General features: G+C 40.2%; 1 protein-coding gene across 3 annotated transcripts in view; it reads right to left on the bottom strand.

Moving 5' to 3' along the window:
• LOC139463779 (spermatogenesis-associated serine-rich protein 2-like) overlaps nucleotides 1–19,378 on the bottom strand; it is a 49,803-nt gene extending 30,425 nt beyond the window's left edge. For 2 of the 3 annotated variants that reach the window (XM_071245075.1, XM_071245076.1), the window contains exon 1: nucleotides 8,455–8,518. In XM_071245075.1, coding sequence (XP_071101176.1) covers nucleotides 8,455–8,482 — 28 coding nt within the window. In that variant the 5' untranslated portion in view covers nucleotides 8,483–8,518. Of the gene's footprint in view, nucleotides 1–8,454; nucleotides 8,519–19,113 lie in introns of those variants that run through there. The other variant, XM_071245077.1, reaches the window with a different exon arrangement.
• Nucleotides 19,379–20,312: the final 934 nt, after the last annotated feature.

Here is a 20,312-nt window from a genome sequence, read left to right as displayed (position 1 = left end):
AAATGTCTAGATAACTTAATCATTTATAACCAACAGCAATACAGAAAGAAGAGGATCATGTACCACTGAGAGCACTGTGTCATGTCAGTAAGCGTGTCATACACTCACGATCGTACGTTATGTCAGTGTTGAAACATTTCAATGTACATTACCAGATGTCAGTGTTGTAATATTTCAATGTACATATTCAGATGTCAGTGTTGTAACATTTCAATGTACATATTCAGATGTCAGTGTTGTAATATTTCAATGTACATTACCAGATGTCAGTGTTGTAATATTTCAATGTACATTATCAGATGTCAGTGTTGTAACATTTCAATGTACATTACCAGATGTCAGTGTTGTAACAATTCAATGTACATTATCAGATGTCAGTGTTGTAACATTTCAATGCACATTACCAGATGTCAGTGTTGTAACAATTCAATGTACATATTCAGATGTCAGTGTTGTAACATTTCAATGTACATTACCAGATGTCAGTATTGTAACATTTCAATGTACATTATCAGATGTCAGTGTTGTAACAATTCAATGCACATAATCAGATGTCAGTGTTGAAACATTTCAATGCACATTATCAGATGTCAGTGTTGAAACATTTCAATGCACATTATCAGATGTCAGTGTTGTAACATTTCAATGTACATTATCAGATGTCAGTGTTGTAACATTTCAATGTACATTACCAGATGTCAGTGTTGTAACATTTCAATGCACATTATCAGAGCATGTAGAGTGTAAACAGAAAAATGGAGGTTAGCTCTGTAAACCACGTGTATAGGCTGCAGGTTTCATCCAGATAACTGTTGGACAAAATAATCAACAAGGTCAGATTGGCTATTTAGCCATGTGACTGTCTATTGATTAATTGTTTATTGACTCTATTGTGCATAAGGAAACAAGATGATGTTAATTTGTATTCTATTCCAATTCCATTCTATTCTGAAACTTAATATCTAGATACAACGTACAGGATTTATCTACAGGCTTCCTAACTAATCCTCTCTGCTTGGTAATGAACATGCGAAGAAGCACCTTTCAATGGCCTGTCACCACGTAACTTTCCTAGCCATGTAACATTAACACAGGGATGGAAAATAACCAAGAACAACTACTATTAGCCTGAATAGTGATCAAATATAGCAAAAGATGCCTTAGTGTTCATTTTCATCCTTATCAACATACAGGTTGACAAATGATTCAAATTCAAATCCCACTTGTTTGTGTTGTTATGATAAAGGACAAAACTATAGCCTACATTGGTGACATAAAACTTGTGCTCAACCATGTACGGAGCAAATACATGGTTTTTAACAGCAACCATATTTGTGTAATTTGCAGTAACATAACCTAGAGCATGTTGAGGAAGTGTTAACCAATAACTGTCAAAATGAAGTCACACAATACACATTCTACTACTACATGACAAAGTTAGAATATGATTGAGAAATACTACCTTCCTGCAACATCCTTAAATTACCATAGTTTTAGTAACATTGAGTTGTTTACTACAATTCAGCACTCTATCGACCATTTTCTTATTGTATCATTAACTAAATCTTTGATTTTATGAGTTATTACACTGTACAGTAATTCAATGACTTTCTGAAAATAATTTATGTGATATAACTGCACAACATTCAAGTCACAAAACACATGCAAAAGGGTTGACACATTTCTGACGTGACTTTAAATTTTAACTCACTCACTCACTACCCAAATTCAGGGTTTGACAATGTTGATAACAGCAAGTTGTTCTGGTAGCCAAAAGGAAAAGACACCACTGCCACTTAACATGCTTAAGAAAAGGAACTTTCTTTTATTTTGTTCAACAAAACATTAAACAAAACCAGAGAAAATGTAAGTTCTTGTTGCCACAGTTAAATGATAAAGGAGCTTAAAGAATTTTTGTGAGCCATGTGGCACACTTGAAAAAAAATACTTTCTATCCATGTATCGTCTTTTCAGTCTGTTAAAACTAAAGATTTCCAAGACAAGATGGCCAGCAAACATTCCTATCACCATCCCCACTCGGGGGTTGGGACTACTAAATGAGTGACTGAGTGAGGGTTAATGTCTTTGCATGGCACACATGTTGACAAGTGTTGATTGTGGCAAATAAAACTACCTCAAACAGTAGCCCTTATCATGTTTATGATGCTGGACTAGAAGAAAATGACATTCCGACCTACAAGCTTCCTCAACATGCTACAGCTGTAAGGACAACATAATCATGTGACTATGACCATGTATGACAAAATCTGCTGGCCCAATTATGTGTACTGAATCTGTTTGTTCAATGATGCACTCAGCAGTTACAGCTTTGTATACAATGGACCAGGAAGCGCTGGTACATTTTTTTTAGCAGAATAGATCCCAAGTACATGCATGTATAAATTATACATATAAATTTATATATATTTAAGGATTGACTGTGTATTTTTTTTTGTTCATTGAGGTATGACTCGAAAAACCGATGTGCAAACTGTATGAATCCGCGTAGCGGATTCTTACAAAAGTTTGCACATCGGTTTTTCGATTCATACCTCAATGAACTGAAAAAAATATACAGTCAATGCTTATAATTAAATTCGACAATGTAAAACATGTTTTATCTACAATAGTTTAATCCAAAACAGATGCATATATCAAAACAGACAAAAATGACGACATTGAGTGGCGTGACATGAATCAGGTGATCGTTTAATTTATGCACATAACTTGACACGCCTACACAGTCAGTAGCCAATCAACGGAGAGTGGGATTAAAACAATGTTCATTGGACCTGTCAATTAAGGCAAGAGGTGAAAAGAACTGCAACAGTCCGACTGTAACGAACCGGAAGAAATATGTCCGAGAGAAGGCGGCTGTTTCAAATAACATGGTCATTTACTGTGTGATTCAAACATTACTTCCCTGATTACGGTAAAACACAGTTGGAGAAATGCTAGTTATAAATGAAACCCGAAGACATGAAAGTTGAACCGGGGCGAGCGGGAAAAAAACAGGCGAGCGAGGCGGCACGTTTGCTGTTTCATTCATTCTCGGCCTTCGGTTTCAAAGGGTAGTTTGGACAATGAATATGCATTAAAGTCACTAAATGTCCTGTGCATGACGATACACGTGAGCAGAAATGGAATTCCCTCGACTATAATATTGGGATTCCCCGACATTCCGCAGTAATAAAAAAAGTGGGCGGGGCTTAATTCTTTACATTCGTTGGGAAATGAATGCAATAACACGCGACCAATTCAGCTAATCAGAATGTAGAAATTTCCATGAACACCACGAAAATTTAATTATATATATATATATGCCAAACAGCAGTTTATATATACAGTATATAAAATTATAAAATACAAACATGCTTGTGAATGTCTGCAAACGTATGCAATTATGTTACATGATTAGTAATTTAAACTTCGTAGCTGATTTTGCATTGGCCGTTTGCATGATTATTCATTGATTGAATTACGAGTGTTCTACTGAATGAATGTGATTGTGATCCGGGATGAGTTACTTCCCTTTATCTTATGTCACAGCACTGAAGGTCATCTTGCTTGTTATTTATTTGCCATGTATTTCACTAAAAGTGCCTTGACAAAACCCCTGAATTTGTTGAGGACAAATCTGTACCAACCCTGTATTAGCTGTAATATTTATGATAATATTGCTGTCATGAAAAGTAAAAACAACATTCATTCAGTAGTTCTGCTACTTGCTAGATATGCAAAGTAGTATGTAAATATATTATTATTGTAATTAATATTTCCTGCATGGTCTCTTAGAATACCTTGCGTTGCAAAAAACATATTTTCTGAATGGTAGTAAACAAGATAATCCGGGCACCAGCAGTTATAATAGTATTATTTATTACCTTACTATTCTTAATAACCAAGATGACTATCAAAACAAGAAATAGTTTTTCATCAATACAGGTATTCATCCTTTACCAAGTCACTCCTGATGAAATTATCATATATATTATATATATATATATATATATATATATATATATATATATATATATATATATATATATATATATATATGATTATAGGGAAACAGTCATGAATCATGTTCACATAATCTGTGCCTTATATGTACGGCAATATATTTCAAATATACAACCAAGTTGATATTACCCATTCCACCTAATGAAATAATATTGTAATTTTGCACATTTTATTCACTGCATGATGAATGAGTATACCTACCAGCAGTGATGATATCTGAACTATTGTAATTAGCCACGTTTGGTCACATTATATAAATAAATAATCATGCCATATTGTAGTAAAACCTCTTCCATACAGATGAATAGAATGTGTGTTTACTGGGTTAGACTCAAAAGCTTTGCTAGCTGGGTAAAGATAAAATGCCCTTGTACTGTTAAAAAAATAAGGGTAATTTGTACCGTCCCGAATGAAACCTCAGGCTAGCGGGCTAGTGTTAAGTTCCAACCCTGTTGTTAATAAATACAGTTTGCACTAAGCAACATATCACAGCAGACTGCATATAACGAAGTCTGGACCAGACAATGAGGTGCAGAGTTTCAGATGGCTGTCAGTCATAGGCTGATACAATTTCAATTTAAAGATTGTTTGTTTACCTAGTCCCTTTTGACCAATAGAAATGCTAACCAAGCAGTCACATGTGTATTTATTTCATAAATTAAAAGTAAATTGTAACAATACATCCAGTCCCGATCAATAAGCCCTACCCACAAGCCCTCGTTTTGGTGTTAGGGGGGACAGGGAAACCTGCATGGCAAAAGTATCTTAAGACAGGGTCAGCAGTACTTCCCATCAATTAACTTGCATTGATAAAATATACAACACAAACAAAATTCATATGCGATCTTTTATTCAAAAGAATTGTCATGAATCCAAGAATTATTACTGTTAACAACTAAACATGTGAATGTAAAACAAATATCTCAAAAGGAAGAGAATTCATGGTTGTCAACTTCTTTATTATGAGGAACACCATGATCCATAAATTCTCTTCCTTATGTTTATCACTCCTAACTGCCATTCAAAGACTAAACATGTCATAAGTTCAAAACTTTAATACATTATGAATGTTACTGATTAAGAAGAAATTGTTTTATTGCACCAGAAACCACATGCCTATAGGACACTTAATAATATATATTTCATTTTACAAGTCACATGTGAAGTGACAAGTATCACTTATGCATGAAACATCATACATTTAAATGCAAGTACCAGGTAGCTGGACAGCTGGAATTAATTAGATATTTAAACATACATCCCAAGTATGCTTCACAAATACTGGTGTGAACATGACTTTTCCTAAGATAATAAAAATACACACATACAGGGATTCAGACCAGTTCCTTTTCTAGGATACTGACTGATTGTCATCCATAATGTTCTTAAGTTATTATAAAATTTGGTAAAGTCATCATGGTCATATCAAAAGATATAAAAATCACTGTGAAGTAAATATGAAACTCATTCTTAACATAATCATAACCAAATCTTGAACAATATGTAAATAACCAACATCCTTAATAAACACTACCTCTTGCTCAATTATCAAATATTGACAATTTCCTCAAGTCATGGAAAAGAATTACATTTTGGTTAAATACATTTCAATATTCATCACAGTTATATATGAAATGTATTAAGAGTTACATGATTTAGCCTGTATCAGAATTGATCAAGCACTCTGGATAATGCCTGATCAGGATGTGAGAAATAGATACTGCCTTTGGTTTTACAAATTCTTTGTATCTTGAAATAAGTTTCATCCGTTATGATACAGGAAATCACTTTCAACATGTTCAACACTATCTTTTTCAAAATATATTATTTAAAAAGGACTAATATTATGTCCTGGAGAAAGAGCCAACAAGCAAGTTTTATACCAGGTGGATGTTGTACGATCAAACATTTAGTGTTTTTTAGGCCTGCAATTAAATCATTAATCTGACTTTTATACGGCATCAATTAAATAACTGGTTGGAATAATTATTAATTACTTGATTAGATTATAATTTATATTATTACTTGACCATGTTACTCTGAGTTCATAAAAAATCTTGCTATCATTTCCAGTAAATTAATTAAAATGACTTGTTACTTATAATCATTTTTAACAGTTATAGTTTCACTAAAATGTATATCAGTAAGCTTCCACTTCCAGTGAATAACTTATGTTGCAAACAATTGTAAACCAATAATTTTCTTACATTAACTAAGACTTTTTTTATTTCAATCTCTCAAAATATTCCAGTAATTCACTTCCTTCTCACTAAATTTTCCACTTCTATCTAACCATGAAGGGATGATTCCATACCAGGATAATAGGATCAGGTAATTCATTACTGCATGGGTCCTGTCTCTTCATAGAGATGCTGAAATATTCAAAGCATGATTTAATGGGAACTTTTATGAATTAAATTGAAAGATTTTGCGGAACTAAAACCATTGACAATGATTATATTTCTGTATTTAAAGAATTATTACTGCTCGCGTTATTTGAAATATTAATAGATAGGCTTATAGCGATTTTTCTGATTTTGAAACTAAAATCACATCTAAAAATCTGTAACAATATAAATAATATCTAAGAGAGATAATTTCCACCAGATTGTACTTCACTGTAAATAATAGTAGATTTCGTTCTGCTCTAACTGAAATCAGATCACTGTTCCTATTGATCGTATCGAATATGCATATGCGCAAAAGTGCGGAAATTCATGCAAATTCTCAACTTGGAGCAGACATGGGTCCCGGGGAGGATGGTGGTGACATTTAACTGATGGTGAGGCCTACCGCACACCTTGATCAGCCTCAAACATTTTTCTCCTGAACCTTGTGGGTTTGGGTAAGATATACATCTAATCCCAGCGATACTTAATGGATGTCGCAAGTGAAAACAGCACAAACCATAGCCACGTCTCTTCTGGGATATTGTTTGCCCCCGGAAGTAAGTCTGACAAATCCGGAAAACACGCCCAGCCTTCTGATTGGGTCAAACTCACGCATGCGCTAGTTTTGATTGACAGACTGCATCGGTCTATTTGTCCTACTTACAGTAACGATTTAACACGACAATGCACAGCCATAAAAAATATTAATTATAATTCTGAGCAGCATGTTTTGCATCATACTTTCTGAATAATAGGGAAACACTGTCAGGAGCTATAGTGACTCGGTGAAGCGCCTTTTTTATCGCAAAGTTCAATGGGCAGATGGTATATATTCATGCAGTCATAAATGGTATTGCATTGATTTGTTGTTATGGTTTGTCTTTTTGAAACTTTCAGAACTATTGACTTTTGCCATTGACTTATTACATTTCCCTGGTCCAAGTCATTGACCTATATACAGATTTTTGTGTCCAAATGACTGCAGTGATCTTTTTTGTGAGCAACAATCCACGTCATCTGGCCCGATAAAACACTTTCAACCAAGTCATAGATTCTGACAAGCCAATCAATTTGTTTGCTTTTTGCCATAAAATTGCTAGGGACCTCTTCTAACCCAGAATACCCACTGGGTACATTTGTGTCAGTTGGTAGTTTAAGTACACCTGGCAAAGTAACAATTAATAATATGAAAGTTGATCCTAGAGCTATGCTAATTCTAAACATAAATTCCATTTCTGCATCAAATATTTTCTATAAAAATCTAATGTCAACATGATTGACAACATAAAATGTCACACTGTGGTCTAAAATGCTGCCACTGAACTATCGTATACAAGAAACAAAAGGCCAAAATGATTTTATTTGAATCATTAATTTTATGAGATTATGGAGCATTGAACACAAAAATATTTGTGAGTTAAATACCGAACTCTCGGCTCGTGGACAGAACCCTAATGAAGCAGTGGACAAAGGGAGATAACCCTGTAAATAATTTGTCGACAAAACATTCCAATATTAGTCACATCAAATAACGTTCGCGAAAAAGTTACACAAAAGGATATAATAATCATGAAACACGAGGAAAATAGTTCGTAGTTGGTTGTCATCTAGAAATGGCGCAAAACATTCTCACGGGGATCTTGTTACAAAGTGCTGAAGTGGCAGCACGCACTTGGTCAATTTCGATCATTGACTGTTACGAAACCAAGAATATACTTTGGGGGAACGATATCTGCTTTCTACGTTATTGTACGGATGGAATATAAATACCTATCACGTATATTCCGTAAAATATTACAAAAGGTGCTGTCATGGGTCAGCTGCCGGTGCCTCGTCGCATCTGTCAAACTCGTTGTTCAATGGTGAACGCCCGTCGCTTGCACATGTTGTCGAAACATGGCTCAGACTTGTCACTCGTTTCTGACGTGTTTAACACAAGATTTAACCCGCAATTGTTGCATAGAATGGATTATTTTTTGTAATTTAGTCAAAGGAGATGAACCGCGCGTGCTTATCAAAAGAATATTATTATTTCCTTTACCTGATTTCATGTTGTTTTTGCGAGCCATGTCAGTTCACCGAATGCCGCCGGAAATGGTGTTTACGTCGGCTACTCACGGAAACAGTCGAGTCTTGTCGAGTGAGACAAACTGAATGCTGTCACATTAATTTTGTTGAAACATCATACCATTGAGTCTCATGCTAATATTTATATTTAGCGTATAAAGCCCACATGATAGGGGGGGGGGGGGGGGGGGGGGGGGGGTTATATATATATTGATAAATCATTAGTAATATCTCAAAATGTCTTAATAAAATAATGTCATGCATCGATATTAGTAATACAATAATTATTATGTAGTGAAGGCTTGGGTAGGAATAACAACACGCATACAACTATATAACATTATATAAACAATGATAAGGATCTGGATGACGCTCACAGTGAACTAGATCTATGAAACGGTAAAAATGAAACATCATACAACAAACATAATACATATAGATTGTATTTATACATGCCAATGAACATTTGTTGGGGCTGGTGGTTTGGTGGACTGTACCATGTTTTGCAGTCAAGATGTTAAATAACTGAACTATTTTGTTAATTGCCTCAGTGAAAATTTCAGTTATTTTACACATTGACTGTAACACATCTATAAACAGTTTATTTCATTCGTCCGTCCGTGTGTCCATCCGTCTATTCATCCATTCACCGGGTTAATTTGTTCGCATTTTCTTTCATTCGCTAATACTTCTGTTCGATTTTGTTTGTCCATTTGTCCACATGCTTCTCTAACTCTATTCTCACATTTTGACGGGTTCTGCAATTCTTCATACCTGGATGTGATGTCGGCCATGTGTTTACGGAGTGTGATAACCACACAATCATATCCATATCCTCCGTGTATTCCTTATCACGGGAATAATGCAATCACCAGTTTATAATGCACAATAATCCAGAATAATGCAATCACCAGTTTATAATGCACAATAATCCAGAATAATGCATGTACCAGTTTAAAGCTTATAATCTATCTTCGGCAAAAGTTTGTACTTTCTAGATTTTATACAGCCCAATCATATGAGCCCTTTGTAAGCCTTTGTGAAAGTGCGAAAATACTATTGATCAACTTTCTAAACATGTCTAGTATACAATGAGATTACACCCGCCACTCCATTATGATGTACTGCAATAATGTCATGTACAATTTATTTTACATAGTTTCTGTACATATGTATGTATATATAAACTGTTGATGTATTATTATAATATGCTATTATGTCAATGACTTATCATGTCCGTTGGTCCTAGGCCTCAAATAAACTTCTTCTTCTCCGTGGGAGCGGTCATAATATACACCAAGAAAATAATTAAGCAGCCCCTGACAAACTAAAGAACAGTGATATACCCGTTTATAAAAATTCAAGTTTCATGATACTCATTCATAGAAAGGATCTCGAGTATAGCGATGACAATAGCTGACTGTGTTGCCAAAACACACAGACATGAACCCTCGAGATTCAGGAAATGCACTTTGATATTGACGCAAGTAAGGGTATATAAAGTGACAATTATTCGACAGCTAGGTCAGTACATGTAACCATGGCACGCAGGAGGCTGCCAGAACACTCCGTTCGCACATTATTAGCATGCATGACACAGGCACATGTCATACAGAACCACTGGACGTCAGCTTGGCCAGGACCATACTGCCATCAGCGGACTCGTAAGAAAACACCGACAGACACGTGAAGAAAAGGACTGTCCACGACCAGGGCCACCCTGAAAGACAACTGTACGGGCAGACAGGGCCCCGGCATGTCTTGTGAGGCGACAACCCTTGTTGTGAGTAAAGCTCGAACCACAGAACTCTCCGAAACCGGCTTAACTCATTTGGGTTGAAGTCACGAAGGGTCATCAGACGTCTCTAATAGGGCTGGGACGGGTAACTCGGGTACCCGGGTCGGGTGTGTACTGAGTAGGACCCGGGTACCCACAGGACTACCCGGACTCGTGGTTAGAATAGGTCTCTTTAGCAAGGCATCCTTGCCGTAAAAGGCGACCATGCTTGTCTTAAGAGGCGACTAACGGGATCGGGTGGTCAGGCTTGCTGATTTGGTCGATACATGTCATCGTATCTCAATTGCGTAGATTGATGCTCATGATGTAAATCACTGGATGCTGGTCCAGACTAGATTATTTACAGACCGGCATTAAACAACAAAACAAACAAAAAGACACACCACTGGAACATGTTTGGGACATTCTTGAACATCGGCTGCGGGCAATGGATCCACCAGTACAGAATGTGGCAGCTTTAGAGGCAGCATTGCATCGGGAGAGGCAGCAGGTACCTCTTGGTCGTATCAGAAGACTCGTTGAAGGAATGAGGAGAAGGGTAGAATCTGCCGTCCAGGCACAGGGCGGTTACACTCGCTACTGATTTTCAGGATTGTGATTATCTTTGTAAGATAACAATGAACGTTTTTGGACAGTAATGGTCGTTCATACCTGATCGTGAAACTTCCCAGGTCCATGGTTTTCGTGGTTATTATTTTTTCTCCATTACAGTACTATCACAACTGTGTTATAAATGCAATTAAAATATTGAACATTTGCATCATTCTCGGTGTTTTCATCAGTCAAGATTCTCACCTTACACAAGACATTTAATTCTCCGCCATAGCCCAGGCGTGACGCGAATTATACCTTGTCTATTTTCGAGGTGTATAAATATACACGCGTGTGTGTAGTGTAACTGTGTTTGGCACAATCAGTGCATATAGCTTTAATACAAATGTGCTGAATTTAATCTTACCCTTTCTTATCTTATCTCTCTTATCATTTTTGTTTTCTCCAAAGCCCAATATTGATATTGTACATGTTGTATTGCCTGATGCAGATCGTATCACAGATAATACACAGGATCTGGTAACTGCACAACCTGGTAAAGACTCACCGATGTATGTGTCGTGACACAACTATATATACGTACATCGGGTTGCGTGAAACCTGACCCGGTCGACTAATGGCATACAGTGACACAAATAACATTCCTTCATGTCGCTAATCGTCGTATCGATCTAAAACACATTACATGCACGAAAGTGGGCTTATCATTCAACACATCATTCAACACAACAAACGTTCACTGTGTATATTTACTTACATTGTACACACTGTTTGTTCGATCATTTTAAAAAATACAAGTAGTCAGATTTTCTCAAACAAATACATGTGTTGCGTATAAAAATGATATGTCAACATTCAGCAAGAATGCAATCTTTGGATATTAAATATTGCTTTGTGTTATCTGCCAGGGTCAGGGATAACCTGTCGGTGACACACGGAGCTGGCACGGCTACACAAAACACGGTGTCAGCGTAAACTGAAATGGAACATGATATAAAACGTATTAAGTAAGCTGGACCAAAGTGTTTTGCTTAGTCAGGGGCCAGACTGGGTACCAACTTTAGTTGACCATGTGTTAAACCCTTGTCTTTTTTAGTAGAAAAAAAAATACTTATACCTATATTTGTAATTGAAACAGCCCAAAGGGCCACAGTAACCTTTATTCCCAGACGTATATCTCTATACCTCGAACTGGAGATAGTGTTTACTTGAAGATTGTAAATAGGTAGTGTATTACTCATAGCAGCCATAAACAAATCGTGTTTGAAAATGACAGTCTTGGATTAAGAGAATATCCGTTATATAGTCAGACTGAACCCAGCTTCCCACGCTCCGGAACATCACGTGTGTATGTGCATATGTTGCAGCCTTTCCCTCAACGCACCGAGATTACTCGCAGGGCCCTTAAGTATAGAACTATATATCATATATGCACACATTTATTGACACGTGAAGACGATATTTTCTCGTTGTTTTATTCCCCCATTTTACAAAATGCAGTTGTTTCTAAATTAAACGGTCCACCTAATATATTCACGATGTATACATGCTGGGAATATTTGCTTGGTTTGATCTAGTTTGATCTACAACACATCACAAGTACTCCGCACAACACACCACGAGTACTCCGCACAACACAACACCACTACTCCGCATAACACACCACCACTACTCGCATAACACACCACGTGTACTCCGCACAACACACCACGGGTACTCCGCACAATACACCACGGGTACTCCGCACAACACACCACCACTACTCCGCACAACACACCACGAGTACTCCGCACAACACACCACCACTACTCCGCACAACACACCACGAGTACTCCGCACAACACACCACCACTACTCCGCACAACACACCACGAGTACTCCTCACAACACACCACGAGTACTCCACACAACACACCACGTGTACTCCGCACAACACACCACGGGTACTCCGCACAACACACCACGAGTACTCCGCACAACACACCACCACTACTCCGCACAACACACCACGAGTACTCCGCACAACACACCACCACTACTCCGCACAACACACCAAGAGTACTCCGCACGACACAACACGACAACCCCGCACTAAACACCACCAAACTTAATCGATCAGCAAACACGTCTCTTGAAGTGGAGACATGAACATTTATTGACGATTTATGACCATAGTTATCGATTACTACGAATAGTCCAATCACAACAGTGACTGATGTAAACAGAAATTTGAGTTTTTGTGAGTGGCATTTACAAGTTGGTGTGATGAACAAGGAGAGATTTGCACGGAAAACAACTTCCTCATTACAAATTGAGGCGACGTTTCGCTGAAGATTCTCACACCTTATCAAGCCAGTGACGGTGAAGTAAGGCTTATACATATGAATAGTTGATGGTTATATATATAGATAAGGTTGAAGTACTACGGGTGTCTGTTACACTGTATTTTGCAGTGACGATGAGATATGCAAAAACTCACGGATCGTGTGGCCTTGAAAACAATAAAACTTGCTCGTAACACAATAAAAATTACACGTGACCCATGAAGATCCGGGTTAGAATCGGTCTTCAGCAACCCATGGTGCCCTAAAGGCGACAACGCTTGTCGTAAGAGACGAGTAACGGGATCGGGGGGTCAGGCTCGCGGACTTGGTCATCGTATCCCATTTGCGTGGATCGATGGTCATGATATCAATCACTGGATTGTTTGGTCCAGACTCGATTACTTATAGACCGTTTATTATTAAACAATAAACCTGAGACCATATACTGTTATATGGTCTCTGAACAAACAAACAAACCATTATTAAATGTTTAATATGGCACTCAAATGCATCTCCGTATTTCTGACTTGGGACTTGTAAACGACACTCGGTGTTAACCGCATATCTTTGTGGCCAAGGTAATGTTGAACGTAATAGTAATATCAATATCCCATTAATAACGTGCTTTTTGAAACTCAGCTCCAGGGTAAACTTGCTACTCGGACTGTCATGGTGCCATGACAAAAGGTGAGTAGTAAGAAAATAACATCATACAGACAAGCGTGGGTGGGGCAGGTATCTGAGCAATGCGTGGCTCCATTGTCAACGGAGGGTACGTCCCTACTACAACTTAATGGGTATTTCATAGAGAATAAGGGCAGTTAAGACCGTCGGAAAATCTAAGTGTTTGTTTGCGTGTTTTAAGGACCACTTCTAAGCGCTTGTATTGTCTTTAAAAGGGTCGAGAGTGTTTTAGTGTGTGCATTGGCTGGTATCGTTAATGTTAGCATGTATTGATGATTACGCATAAATTTGAACCCGGACTTGCGACAGCTGAAGACTAGGAAGTATGGTCTCTTCAACAGCCGAACAAGGAAGGCCACCGCTATAACACATGTTCATAATCGGTATAGGAGCAGTGTATAGTTCATGCTGTACCACATCGTTAAGTCCTCGTTATAACAACCTTTCGGTATAGAGAAGTACAGTGAAATTCGAAATGAAACATTGGGTGATTGGGTGAATGCTGTTTACCGCCGCAGCAATACCCCGGCTACAACACGACAGCGCGTGATCAGGATCAGGAGAACCGGTGACTGACAGCATGAGCAACGAGTACTCTAGGGGTACGATGGACACACACGCCACGACAGACATGGAATATTGGGGATCAGTTCTACCCTTGAATTTCAACAGGGCACCGACACACAGGAGCAGGCCAGCCTAAGGCACGGGCATGGTGAGGTGGGGTGAGATGGTGTTTAATGGCGTTTAAGATTAATGCACTTGTATAGCGATGTAAGTGCACGTGTGTGACTACTTGTACAAGTCCGGACTTTGTTGTGCTAGCCTACTAAGATACCATGCCGCAGCTTAACATGGATACCCTACTCATACACAGTGTACTGACGCCAAGCCGAGCACTCCTTACTTATCCCCTGAAGGCAGTGCAACCTGTTCATGTCTCTAGGTATGACAAAACCGGGAAATCTAACCGCCGACCTTCCGCTCCCCGGGCACATAGGATCAGGTCATATCCGGGCGTGGACACACAGACCAGGTCATCTCAAGGCGTGGACACACAGACCAGGTCATATCAAGGTGTGGACATATAGACCAGGTCATCTCAAGGTGTGGACACACAGACCAGGTCATCTCAAGGTGTGGACACACAGACCAGGTCATCTCAAGGTGTGGACACATAGACCAGGTCACCTCAAGGTGTGGACACACCGACCAGGTCATCTCAAGGTGTGGACACATAGTCCAGGTCATCTCAAGATGTGGACACATAGGGCCAGGTCATCTCAAGGTGTGAACACACAGACCAGGTCATCTCAAGGTGTGGACACACAGACCAGGTCATCTCAAGGTGTGGACACATAGGGCCAGGTCATCTCAAGGTGTGAACACACAGACCAGATCATCTCAAGGTGTGGACACACAGACCAGGTCATCTCAAGGTGTGGACACACAGACCAGGTCATCTCAAGGTGTGGACACACAGACCAGGTCATCTCAAGGTGTGGACACACAGACCAGGTCATTTCAAGGTGTGGACACACAGACCAGGTCATCTCAAGGTGTGGACACACAGACCAGGTCATCTCAAGGTGTGGACACATAGACCAGGTCATCTCAAGGTGTGGACACACAGACCAGGTCATCTCAAGGTGTGGACACACAGACCAGGTCATCTCAAGGTGTGGACACACAGAGCAGGTCATTTCAAGGTGTGGACACACAGACCAGATCATCTCAAGGTGTGGACACATAGACCAGGTCATCTCAAGGTGTGGACATATAGACCAGGTCATCTCAAGGTGTGGACACATAGGACCAGGGACCACTTGCACAAAGCGATATTAGCGCTAAGATGATCGTAACTCTCATACTTTAACATAGGCTTACAATAGTCTTAGCACTAAGATCGTTTGTGCAAGTGGGCCCAGGTCATCAAAAGGAGTGCACACACAGACCAGGTCATCTCAAGGTGTGGACACAAAGACCAGGTCATCTCAAGGTGTGGACACATAGACCAGGTCATCTCAAGGTGTGGACACACAGACCAGGTCATCTCAAGGTGTGGACACACAAACCAGGTCATCTCAAGGTGTGGACACACAGACCAGGTCATCTCAAGGTGTGGACACATAGACCAGGTCATCAGGGAAAGTGTAATTCAGCTTATATAACATGTAAGCGTTTGATATTACGATGTGGACACATAGACCAGGTCATCTCAAGGTGTAGACACATAGACCAGGTCATCTCAAGGCGTGGACACATAGGACCAGGTCATCTCAAGGCCTGGACACATAGGGCCAGGTCATCTCAAGGCGTGGACACATAGGAACAGGTCATCTCAAGGCGTGGGCACATAGGACCAGGTCATCTCAAGGTGTGGACACATAGGGACAGGTCATCTCAAGGCGTGCACACATACGGCCAGGTCATCTCAAGGTGTGGATACATAGGGCCAGGTATACTCATGGTCCGTCAATGTCAAAGGACATATGGGAGCAGGCCAGGTCGAGCCTTCTCACTATATATTGTGGTGATGTGTCCTTTAGTAGGGAACTAGAGGTGGTGATTTATCGTGGCTGTGGACAGGCAGCCCAGGCCGCTCCCCATGGTAGATACATCAGCACCGTGCCATGTGGCATTAAGTCAATATGTAATCTAGGGAAAGTGTAATTCAGCTTATATAACATGTAAGCGTTTGATATTATGATGTGGACACATAGACCAGGTCATCTCAAGGTGTGGACACATAGACCAGGTCATCTCAAGGCGTGGACACATAGGACCAGGTCATCTCAAGGCCTGGACACATAGGGCCAGGTCATCTCAAGGGGTGGACACATAGGAACAGGTCATCTCAAGGCGTGGGCACATAGGGCCAGGTCATCTCAAGGCGTGGGCACATAGGACCAGGTCGTCTCAAGGCCTGGACACATAGGACCAGGTCACCTCAAGGCGTGGACACATAGGACCAGGTCACCTCAAGGCGTGGACACATAGGGCCAGGTCACCTCAAGGTGTGGATACATAGGGCCAGGTCACCTCAAGGCCTGGATACATAGGGCCAGGTCACCTGAAGGTGTGGATACATAGGGCCAGGTCACCTCAAGGTGTGGATACATAGGGCCAGGTCATCTCAAGGCGTGGGCACATAGGACCATGTCACCTCAAGGCGTGGATACATAGGGCCAGGTCACCTGAAGGTGTGGATACATAGGGCCAGGTCATCTCAGGGCGTGGCCACATAGGACCAGGTCATCTCAAGGCCTGGATACATAGGGCCAGGTCACCTCAAGGTGTGGATACATAGGGCCAGGTCATCTCAAGGCGTGGGCACATAGGACCAGGTCACCTCAAGGCGTGGATACATAGGGCCAGGTCACCTCAAGGTGTGGATACATAGGGCCAGGTCATCTCAGGGCGTGGCCACATAGGACCAGGTCATCTCAAGGCCTGGATACATAGGGCCAGGTCACCTGAAGGTGTGGATACATAGGGCCAGGTCATCTCAAGGCGTGGGCACATAGGACCAGGTCACCTCAAGGTGTGGATACATAGGGTCAGGTCACCTCAAGGCGTGGACACATAGGGCCAGGTCATCTCAAGGCGTGGATACATATTAACAAGTCATCTCAAGGCGGGGGCACATAGGACCAGGTCATCTCAGGGCGTGGGCACATAGGACCAGGTCATCTCAAGGCGTGCACACATAGGGCCATTTAATCTCAGGGCGTGCACACATAGGGCCAGGCCATCACACTATCCACTGGGCCGCGGAGCACTGGCATGGACACAAGGACCAGGTATACTCATGGTCCGTCAATGTCAAAGGACATATGGGAGCAGGCCAGGTCGAGCCTTCTCACTATATATTGTGGTGATGTGTCCTTTAGTAGGGAACTAGAGATGGTGATTTATCGTGGCTGTGGACAGGCAGCCCAGGCCGCTCCCCATGATAGATACATCAGCACCGTGCCATGTGGCATTAAGTCAATATGTAATCTAGGGAAAGTGTAATTCAGCTTATATAACATGTAAACGTTTGATATTACGATCAATAACCAGCCCCGATAAAATGCCCTGTGGTTACAATCCAATTGAGTAAACAATATCACAGCCAGTACTGAAAGATAACGGAACGTCTAAAACCAAAGCGTTTCTAAAAATAACATTCAACGCCTTTATACTAGTTGCTCATATTCCGTGATGGTTGATCGTTATAATACCCCCCTGACATCCAAACATGGTGTTATAAAGTGTACATATGTCATATATATCGAGGTCTACACAGTGTTGTTTCGAGGGCTGTGTGTTAGACTAGAGACTGACGTACTGGTGTCTTATCGTGAACACGTTCAGTTCAAATCTACTTTTACGATTATACCCCAGTCCATACATATTCACCAGCTTATTTCTCCATGGTTTCAAAACAACGAATCCATGGCTTAAATTGTCCCATCAAGTTCAACAGTCATATGGGGACGGTGGGGTAGCCTACTGGATAAGTGTTCTCTCGCCAGGCCGGACGCGGGTGTGATTCCCCACATGGGTACAATGTGTGAAGCCCATTTATGGTGCCCCACGCCGTGATATTGCTGTGATATAGCAAACAGCGGCGTAAAACTATACTCAATCTAGCGTAAAATACATCAGAGGAGGACCAAGAGTACGGGGACTGCTGACTACCCAATACACGAAGAATAAATACAAATAATAGACTGACTGACACGTAGAGTGTCTGAAAAAACGGGGGATATCAGCTGGTGAATAGACTTATGGTCATGTAGTCTATTTCGGTGTGATGTCGCGTTGTTTACAATCAGAACCCTTTAGAGTTTACAAATAATCCAAAGGTTACATAGAGGTGTCAAAAACTGTCATCTTTGCATAAAAAAGCAATCCATTTAGTTTAACATACTAATATATGTTATTTTATATATTTATATACATGTAATATGTGTGTGTATGTGTGCGAGTGCGTGCGTTGTCTATATATATAGGCCGAGATTCATATCTCGTGGAGTATTTATGACGTCACTCGGGTAATTTCACATTGTAGGAGTAAAACCCATTCAAGCATTAAATGCTTCTTACTAGGTATACGTATCCTACCCACCATAGCATTCATATGAACGTGACATGTCACACAGAACGTCTTTAACACATCTAGGGTTAACGGCTCCGTGACAATCGGCTTTCTGCTGACCTATCGGTATTTACAAACACGGCACACATCGGTAGAAAATGGCGGTGTGAACCGAAAACTGCAACTTGCCTGATCCGACGAACTGTTGCTCGTTGTGTTAATTCCTGTCTCCGTGCCACCGAGAAGCAAAGACTGGTGTGTTATCCAAATAAGGGTGTAGCTCCAGAGGTCCCTATACTGGCGACGAACAGCCCTATTTTGCTGAAATGCTCGTCGTCTTCTTGGAAATAGAAAGTAAAAGTTGAATCAATTTGTCGTCAGCTGGTGTCCGACGGCGCGCTGGGAGGCGTAAATTTCAAATAATCATTGGCCAGCTAATACATACTTGTATATGTACTAGCTTTTAATCCATAACTTGGCAATGTCAGCAAAAAGTTCCTATGGATCCACGTCCCTCAAAGGCTTAGGGATGAATGTGTGCCTAGGACATCTCAGATACGAAGATAACAGCGTTGTTTAAAGTCACATGCGCGGTTATATTGCATAAGGGAGGGAAATCATTTTATTCGTGAATAGGCGAGATATAATTGATTATCATGAAAATTTAATCCTAAAGAAACTATCACTGATAACAGTTAACCTCCCGTTTAGTAGAAGACTATGAAATGTAAATGACAAATTACCCCTCTTTTGTGTAGTTTATTAAAGTCAGTAGAGCAGTTCGATTAGGAGTTTTCCGAATAAACGTTACCTACACAAAACAAGATCTGCTTTGTAAAGGTTTCTTATCTAAAGATAACACTTTCGATATTTTAACAAAATTTATGTCAATAATCGTGATCATGACATATGTGCACTTTCCTTCATGTTTAAGTACGTCCGTCATATTTCTGTTTCTTTGGTGTACCATTCTTTCATTTCATCTGTCATGCGAGTACCTCTATCATGCGAGTACCTCTATGGTGCGTTTCATAAGTCACAATTCATGGATAGTGTCATTCAATTATTTGTCTTATGTTGTCATTCAGGTATATAGTCGTTGTCACAGAAGTGTAGTCGTTGTCTGTGTCACACATGTCTGTTCATTGTCTATGTCATACAAGCATATATATGTTTTGTGTATGTCATACACATCTATTCGTTATGTGTGTCATACACGTATTGTCGTCTGTGTCACAGACGTCTCTTCCCTGTCAGTGTCACACACGTCTCTTCCCTGTCTGTGTCACACACGTCTATTCCTTGTCTGTGTCACACATGTCTCTTCCCTGTCTGTGTCACACACGTCTATTCCTTGTCTGTGTCACACACGTCTCTTCCCTGTCTGT

The sequence above is a fragment of the Haliotis cracherodii genome, unplaced genomic scaffold (assembly GCF_022045235.1).
Source record: "Haliotis cracherodii isolate W230 unplaced genomic scaffold, xgHalCrac1.p SCAF_16, whole genome shotgun sequence".
NCBI classification, from domain to species: Eukaryota; Metazoa; Mollusca; class Gastropoda; order Lepetellida; family Haliotidae; genus Haliotis; species Haliotis cracherodii.
The sequence above is the reverse complement of the archived record's forward strand: the minus strand, read 5'-3'. Positions and strand labels throughout refer to the sequence as shown.